This window comes from Papaver somniferum, chromosome 5, assembly GCF_003573695.1.
Source record: "Papaver somniferum cultivar HN1 chromosome 5, ASM357369v1, whole genome shotgun sequence".
NCBI classification, from domain to species: Eukaryota; Viridiplantae; Streptophyta; class Magnoliopsida; order Ranunculales; family Papaveraceae; genus Papaver; species Papaver somniferum.
In genome coordinates, this window is record NC_039362.1 from 22,571,692 (window position 1) to 22,580,396 (window position 8,705).

Here is an 8,705-nt window from a genome sequence, read left to right on the forward strand (position 1 = left end):
GCATTTCTTTTTTAACTTTACAACAACAACATTGGGCGGGGGGGCGTGTTTGGGGGTTTAAGTTTAGTTCTCTTCTCTCCTGCAATTAATTAACACACACAAAGAAAGACACAAGTAGTTCCGATATTTAAGAAAAACAAAACACAACAAATTGCCCTTGAAATCCGGTCAATAAATAAACCCTAATTATTATTCACAAAAATATTCCCCAAAAGAAAGAAAATTTAAAAAAAGTTCTCATTTTTTCCCTTTTTTTTTTCTTCTTTCTTTCCACTTTTCTGTTTTTTTGCTTTTCCTTTGGAGGACCCTAAATTTGAAGAAGAGGAGAAGAAATTTTAATGCTTACAGACCTGTAAAAATTTCAGAATTAGTATATTAATTATCACTCTTGATTTCTCTGTTGGGTTTTTATTAGCTTTCCAGAAGTACTAGAAGAAGAAGAACCTGAAAAAGGAAGGTTATTTATTGGTGGTGTTGGTGTTGTTGGAGGAGATTTTTCAGAGGAAAATTTGTGCTTTTCAATGAATGACCTGAAATGAATGGAAAATTAGCTACAAAAGGAAACAATGCTTGGGTAATTTAAGAGATTTTAGTGTTTTTCATTTATAAAAGGTGGGAGATTTTTGGTGGTTTCTGAGGTTTTTGAAGGGGATTTTGAGGGTTGGATCATGAAGAATGGTTGTGTAGGGTTGAATTAGGTTTGGAATTTGTGGGTTATGTTGATGAGGATTTGGTGTAGAGAAGAAGAAGAAGAAGAAGAAGAAAATATTGTGTACAAATATTACTATTCATCACCATCATCATGCATTTCACAAAGCTCGACGATTCTCCGATGTTTCGGAAACAGGTACATTTATTTATGTTAGATTGTAAAAAGGAAGCTTAATTTTATGGGTTTCTGCTTCCAAATGGTTCAAAAATGTTGACATTTTCATCAAAAACAGGAAGTTTTGATCAATGGAATGATTTGAACAATGTTTGACTGAATTCTTAGTTTCTGTTTCGCAAATGATAGACATTTTTGTTGACAGTGAAATTCATTGATTGTTTGATGTACGCAAGGTTTGGGTGTTTCACTATGTCCAGAGCAGTTTTTTTAGTGTGATCCGTGGATTTCGTTGTCTATTGATAGAACAATTAAGGTATTTAGGGAACGTTACAGTCGTGTTTGGCTTCTGAAAAAACCAGCAGTAAATAACCTCATGAAATGAAGTCTTAAGTCAGATTTGCATAATCCGGGGGAGGGAATGAATCACAGGAGGTGGTAGTGATGTAAGAATACTAATGTACAACTGTCTGTGTGCGTCTAGTTCATAGATTTGCCTTGTATTTCTTTTTTCAGTTTCAAATGCTTGTGAGGTTGTGTTACCTATAATTGAGTTGTTGTGGTCAGAAATCTGCTTTCTCTCCCATGTTCTTCTTTTAATTTAACACTTTGTTAACATTGTCAAAATATATGATATATATATGGATGCTTTCCTTCAAATTCGGTAATCTTTTGATTGACTTTTTCTTTCTTCCCGTATGAAACAGCTTGAGTCGCTAGAGGAAACTGCCGAATCACTGAGGGAGAGAAGTCTGCGGTTCCACAAAGGATGTCGAAAGTACACGTATGTACTCATATTGAGTTTCTATTAGATCGACTTTCTATACTCCATCTTATTCTTCTTCCTATAAGCTCTAAGTGATATAACATGAAATGGATCCATTAGGCTGTCAGCTTGCCACTTACTATGTTATATCCCCATATTAGTGCAATTCGGAATCACGATCGTCACTGTTTTATTTTATAATAGTTTTGTGAGGTTGTCACTTGTCACTCAGGACCGAGTCTATAACCTTTTAAATTGGGTTTACTTGCATTTGACCAATTGAAAGGATCTTCTGATCAATCCAGAGACCAGGCTGATATTGGAAGTCCAGATTGCTACCGGTTCGCCAAAGAACCCTATAAATATGTCTTGTAGATTTTTACAGTACTTGGAATGGCTGGGTTTTGCGACATAATTAAGAGATGTTGTCCTGAAAAAATGTCCATGTATAAAACCTTCTTTTGTCATATCATTACTGTGTATCGATTGCTTGCTTAGCCAAAAGAATGAAATACAAAACACTAGACAAGATGTGTCACGCGTAACCACGAAGTGTCAATTATATCAGACACTGGTAACAATATTCTGATGTTTTCTTTCTCTTACTTCCATATTGCTGTAAGTTTACTGTAATCTTTAGAACTCAAAGCAGAAAGTTGGTAGTTCTGTGTATTTTTATATATTAGAAGGATTTCATACTTTATATTTCTTCTGTTTGCAGAGAAGGGCTTGGGGAGGCTTATGATGGAGACATTGCTTTTGCGAGTGCCCTCGAAACATTTGGTGGAGGGCATAATGATCCAATTAGTGTTGCTTTTGGAGGTATCGCTCCTGCTAAGACAATTTTGTATTAACCGCAACTGCGAGTGATATAAGAAATGTGCTGCTCATACTGATTAATTTATTTTCCCTTAGGCCCTGTTATGACCAAATTTACAATTGCTTTGAGGGAAATTGGGACATACAAGGAAGTTCTAAGATCGCAGGTATGTTTTATTTTTGTCTTTTTACCCAGAAATAATGAAAGAGAGATCGGTTGTGATGTCTGTCCTTTGGATCTTTCTCGTTGACAATTTTCACCCGTCTTTTCAGGTCGAGCACATCTTGAACGACAGGTTGCTGCACTATGTGAATATTGACTTGCATGATGTGAAGGTAACTTTTACACTGACATGACCAATTGAGTACACCATAGACGAACGCTTCATGCTCCCAGCATCCATTTAGGACATCAATTTTTGCACTGGTGGCCATAAGTCTTAATTAGTATTAGTGAATAAAATGGTCACCCAAAGCTGGGTGAATCTGAGTACTTTTAGTACTAAATACGCATTCACTCTCTGATGCCCTTGTTTTGTTTGTAATCTTCTGCTATACTGAAGTTTGTACAGTAACAATCAACATTTACTTGCTGCAGGAAGCACGGAAGCGTTTTGACAAGGCTAGCCTTCTCTATGATCAGGTATTTATTGTTTGCTAAGATTATTCACCAGATTTCTTTTTAATGAATTCCATGAAAGCAATGGCCGTTCTGTTTGACAGGCTCGCGAGAAGTTTTTGTCTCTGAGGAAAGGCACAAGGACGGATGTAGCTACTGTAGTAGAGGAGGTATTGCATGACTCTGATTTCTCTAAGAATGAAAAAATTTCACCCCCTTGTTTAATTATAAATAGTAGTATAATTTACGATCGTGGCCTTAACTACATTCTAATCTAGTTCAAACAAATTTCAGGAACTCCACAATGCGAGATCTACCTTTGAACAAGCACGCTTCAATTTGGTATTTAAAACACTCAAGACCATTTTGTCTATTTGAAACCATCTTTTTTGAGGTGTCAGGTTCATATTATGGTTCTATGATAGTAGTAGTATTGCCCATTAATGTTGGAAGTTTTTTCTTTGTCCAGGTCACTGCTCTTTCTAACGTGGAAGCTAAAAAGAGGTTTGAATTTTTGGAGTCTGTTAGTGGGACCATGGATGCTCATCTTCGTTATTTCAAACAGGTTGGTTTGACAGGGAACTTTTAGTTTATTGTTTGCATCTGTCCTTGTATGCCGCTACTGACATTATATCATTGATTTGGCTGCAGGGTTATGAGCTATTGCATCAGATGGAGCCATATATCAACCAGGTTTGTTTCCTTAGCAGGCTATTGCTTCATAAAAAGCTGTGGTCATTTCCCTTGCTTAGTTGCCTCGCGAGTTTGACTTTCAGCATGTAACTTCGTAGATACATAACTGGGAAATGTTATACCCAAAACAAAACAAAAAAAACTGGGAATGATATTAGTCGATGCACTGATGATTATAAACTTCACACCTAACTAACTCAAACTTCCTTATTTTTGGAGGGTGTCATACCTTTGATGTATGCCCATTTTGAGTGTTCCCTTGGGACATATTCGTCCGTTATTTCATTTATGTAGTTACAAACTTTTGTCGGTGCTTTTATTGACTCCAGTGTTCACTGTGACAACCTCATCCATTTGATGCTGGAGGGAATGGATAGATGGGAATTTGCTAGAGAGAAATTTTATTTCGAAACCTGGATAGCAAACCCAGAACCGCCTTGTTATATCATAAAGATGTTTACCTTTTCATATATACCCTTGAAGTTCCTGAACTTCCTGGAATTAGTTTGTGTGCATCTATTAGAGCGAGTGGGCTTGTCTTTTCACTAAAACTATTTGTTTATGTTTTTTAAAAAAAAAGTGACACCTGGACTTAAATTTCTGAAGGTCTTAACTTATGCACAACAATCAAGAGAAAGGTCCAACTATGAGCAGGCAGCTCTTTCTGAAAGGATGCAGGAATACAAAAGACAGGTAGATCGAGAAAGTAGGTGGTCCGCGAATGGCATAAATAGTTCTCCTAATGGGCATGGTGTGCAATCCATTGGTAGAAGTTCACATAAGATGATAGAAGCAGTTATGCAAAATGCCGCAAAGGGGAAGGTATCTTCGTAAATTTTTGACTACTAGAACTCTCATAGCTAGTTTCAGTTTTGCTACATAGGTTGGTCGTTTCGAAGGTGCAAATTCAGAAGCTACACATGTCTCACGTCTTTACCTCTATGAAATGCTTTATGCCAGGTTCAAACCATTCGGCAAGGTTACCTTTCAAAGCGTTCGTCAAATTTGAGAGGTGACTGGAAGAGAAGGTTTTTTGTTCTTGATAGTCGAGGAATGCTGTACTATTACAGGAAGCAAGTGAGCAGACCATCTGTAAGTCGTTTATGTGAAAGAAAATCATATTAAAAATAAATATATATTATGTTGTATGAAGTGCTTTAGCACGCTGCACTCATTTGTCTTTTCTATAAAAATCTACTCTTGATTTTCTGTCAGTTAAAAGGCCGTCTGTTTTATTTTAGGGATCCTCTGGCCAACTTTCCAGCCAGAGAAATAATCCCTCTGAACTTGGTTCCGGACTGCTGAGTCGTTGGCTTTCTAATCATTATCATGGTGGTGTTCACGATGAAAAATCAGCTGCTCATCACACTGTGAACCTGCTTACATCCACAATTAAAGTTGATGCTGACCAGTCAGATCTGAGATTCTGCTTCAGGATTATTTCACCATCAAAGAACTACACTTTGCAGGTTCGCTCAGAAATGTATTCATGGTTTCATCTGACGTCAATTTTAATAATAGTTTCTGAAGTGCTTTGGTGTTTTTCTTTATATGTCCAGGCTGAGAGTGCAATGGATCAGATGGACTGGATTGAAAAGATAACTGGTGTTATTGCTTCTCTTCTGAGTTCTCAACCTGAGCGAGTAAATACTAAATTCTATGGATACTTGTACCTTTACATGTCGAGTGAATTCTCTGTAATGCAATATGGTTACACTTCAGTATATAGGTTTAGTTTGTATCTGACAACCTACTCTCGATTCTTTTAACAGTTTGTCTTGCCATACTGTTCTGCATTTCAGGGTCTCTTGTCAAGTCCAATGGGCAGTGGTCACCATCACTCTACTAGTGAAACTAGTTCTGTCGATACCTCTGATTTTGATCAAACAGCTATGGAGGAATACACGTCTGAGAGGAATACCACCGGCCATCGTGAGCGCTCATCAAGAAGTTCACTTCTACATCGTTCTAGTGGCAAAACTGAAAAAGAGAAACCGATAGATGTGCTGAGAAAAGTTATTGGAAATGATAAATGTGCTGATTGTGGTGCTCCTGAGCCAGATTGGGCATCATTAAACCTTGGTGTTCTCGTTTGCATAGAATGTTCAGGTGTTCATCGTAATCTTGGTGTACACATATCAAAGGTAATATAAAGTTCTGATCAATCTTTCTCTTAAGTAGGCTTAACTTTGAATTTGGAAGATAATAGGATCATGACTTGTAGGTGAGGTCCCTGACACTTGACGTGAAAGTCTGGGAACCTTCAGTTATAACCTTATTTCAGTCTCTGGGCAACACCTTTGCTAACTCAGTCTGGGAGGAATTATTGCACATGGGAAGTACTTTTGCGGGTGCTGACATCTCGACAAGGTAAACTACTCATGATACATAAGGTATGTTCAGTTTTCAGATTGATTGTCATATGTATGTTCATAGGGTTTCCTCTTGTTATGCAGAACTAGTAAATCTGAAAAGCTCCAGTTACTTCCAGTTAGTAAACCTAATCATTCTGATCCTATTTCAAAAAAAGAGAAGTTTATAAATGCAAAGGTAACTCTCAAAACTAGTTTATGTAGTTTTGCTGTATCTAAATTGGAGCCTAAAGTTGATGTTTTGTATCTTACTAAATCATATATATATGTCCAGATTATTTGCCTTTAGTTAAACACTAAACAAGTAAATATGAAAGGCTCCTTTTCCTACCGGGAAATACAGCTTGGGAACACTGTTTCTTTGACATTGCCATACAAACATTGTGGCTATTTCAATCTTATTTGTCAGTCATTGTGCTTTTTTACATGAAGTCTACTCGAAATATACATGGTCTTGTTAGCTCAGGGACCTAAAAGTAAATTATTGTCTTCTGTTTCACAGTATGCAGATAAGCTTTTTGTTCGCAAGCCAAAAGAGGACCAGCATCTTCTTTCGACCGCTTATAATATGTGGGACAGTGTTCGCACAAATGACAAGAAAGCTGTGTACCGCCAAATTGTTAACTCCGATGCAGATGTTAACATGGTTCATGGCCAAGCATCATTCAGCACATCTTTAACTCTTGCTAAAGTGATGAAATTGCAAGAGCAGCCAAGCCTTACACGCAACTCTGAAAGCCTCGAATTTGATGCTGCACAAAAAACCTCTAGAGCCAGCTCTATGAACTCTGAAAGGTCAAGCGACTATAAGGATGCAGAGGAACCTCTTGAGGGCTGCTCCTTGCTCCACCTTGCATGCCAAACCGGTGACATAGGCATGATAGAGCTTCTTTTGCAGTATGGAGCCAATATAAATGCTTCTGATTCAAGAGGTCGAACGCCACTCCACCATTGCATTCTAAGAGGCAGAGTTGCATATGCCAAGCTGCTAATTTCAAGGTAATTTTGTGGAGCTTTCCCCTTTTAAAGTTGCTATGTATAAAATAGTAAATGCGAAAAAAGATCTACGCATAATTTCCGATATCACTTTTAACCTTGCCATTTTGACCTAATGGATTTTGAATATGGTTTCAGAGGTGCCGACCCTCAAGCCATGGACATGGATGGTAAAACCCCATTACAACTTGCAGCGGAAACATCGTTTAATGATGAAGAGGTTCTTGCGCTCTTAGCTGAGACCAACAGATAGCGTTGCCGTGTATGAATCTAAAAGCCAATGACATACAAGTTTAGGCATCCTAATTATGTCCTGAAAGGTATGTTTCTGTACACAGTTCATCATATGTATAATATAAGATATGAGGGATAACTTTCCCACTGAAGGGAAACGTTCACAAAGGGTCGCACTGAGAATGGTAGCGGCTCAAAAGGAGGAATTGAACGGCCAGATGTGCAGGTTCACAGAGTTTTGGCCTCTGAGTAACACGTTGCTCAATTGACCCTGAAAGTTGAAGAAATAATCATCCGAAGTCATCTGAAGAGATCAAGAGTTGGTTTCTCTTTGTTGGGGGGGTTCTGACATGTAAACTGTCGTAGTCTCTTATCTATCTGTTTGTTGTTGTTCTTGCTGTTATCTTTCTTTGGAGCAACGGTTTTGGCGGTTTTACAAGCGCATGGATTTGTGTGGTGGTTTGGTTTGTGCATTAGTTTGGTTGTAGTATCATTGACCTTTTAGTATGGCGCAACCTTTGTTACACTATTAAGATTAGCTCAGCACTCATGATAGGATAGAATAGCTTTCCGTTACTATCCCCAAGTGGAAAATCCTGTACGACTTCTTATTTGTTGTTAGTTTGGAATCTTGTGAGATTTGCCATACCCGGAACATTGGTTTTTTGGGGTATGGACCGTGGAGGTGGTGGTAGGAAGTTGTCTTTTTCTATGTTGTATATAAAGTTTTGTAATAGAACTTCTTTTGCTGAAGTTACCAACACTTTTCCCCCCTTGATCCAAGTATTAGATGGGGGGATTTGTAAATGTTCAGAATGCTTTTTTGTAATGTGTTGTTGTTTGCCTCATCTGCATCGTAGAAAAGAGCTTGTTATCTGTGTTTCTTTTTTACCATGACAAGAGCATAATTGCAAGTGAAAATCCCATGGAATGGTCCATAGGTGTTTCACATTTCTGGTGATCATGTGTAGGTGCTTCTTAGCATCACAGTATGGGTGGGCGGTATAACCACTGTTTTTTAAATGATTGTTGTTGGCTTTCTAATTCTGAGTAGTGGGTTGGAGAATTGTTTAGTTTTTGAAAGAATCAGAATAATCTTAATCTTTTATCTAATCAGGAGAAAAAGTAAACATTTCTGGGAATGGAATAATAATACATGACTCAATTCTTGCAATTTTCTAAAGCTTATTGGTTTGAATTGAACATAGAATAGATGTTTTCGATTCTTTAAAATATAATGAAAGCAGTTTTGTTTTGAAAGAATCAAATTCCCCTTTGCTTTCCTTCTACTATTTTATTTGTTTAATTTGTCAATGGTTTAGAGAACAAAACTCATTTTTTTGGTTCACTGGGTTAAGATAGGTCATGGGGTATGAGGTA

General features: G+C 37.5%; 1 protein-coding gene across 1 annotated transcript; it reads left to right on the top strand.

The window, feature by feature from the left end:
* Positions 1-245: 245 nt before the first annotated feature.
* LOC113281153 (ADP-ribosylation factor GTPase-activating protein AGD3-like) lies at positions 246-8,197 on the top strand. The gene is made up of 19 exons (XM_026529810.1): positions 246-847; positions 1,534-1,610; positions 2,314-2,414; positions 2,508-2,578; positions 2,685-2,747; positions 3,010-3,054; positions 3,135-3,200; positions 3,325-3,372; positions 3,500-3,595; positions 3,682-3,723; positions 4,330-4,545; positions 4,684-4,815; positions 4,965-5,192; positions 5,283-5,366; positions 5,526-5,867; positions 5,948-6,093; positions 6,180-6,273; positions 6,598-7,094; positions 7,230-8,197. The coding sequence occupies exons 1-19, from the start codon at positions 803-805 to the stop codon at positions 7,342-7,344; spliced, it is 2,508 nt and encodes an 835-aa protein (XP_026385595.1). The 5' UTR covers positions 246-802; the 3' UTR covers positions 7,345-8,197.
* Positions 8,198-8,705: the final 508 nt, after the last annotated feature.

What these genes read in the sequence shown, in the direction of transcription:
- LOC113281153 (XM_026529810.1), top strand. Translation starts at nt 803, where the DNA reads ATGCATTTCACAAAGCTCGACGATTCTCCGATGTTTCGGAAACAG. An exon ending in TTGACTTGCATGATGTGAAG is followed by an intron (nt 2,748 to 3,009) that starts GTAACTTTTACA and finishes TACTTGCTGCAG; the next exon opens with GAAGCACGGAAGCGTTTTGA. An exon ending in ATCTTCGTTATTTCAAACAG is followed by an intron (nt 3,596 to 3,681) that starts GTTGGTTTGACA and finishes ATTTGGCTGCAG; the next exon opens with GGTTATGAGCTATTGCATCA.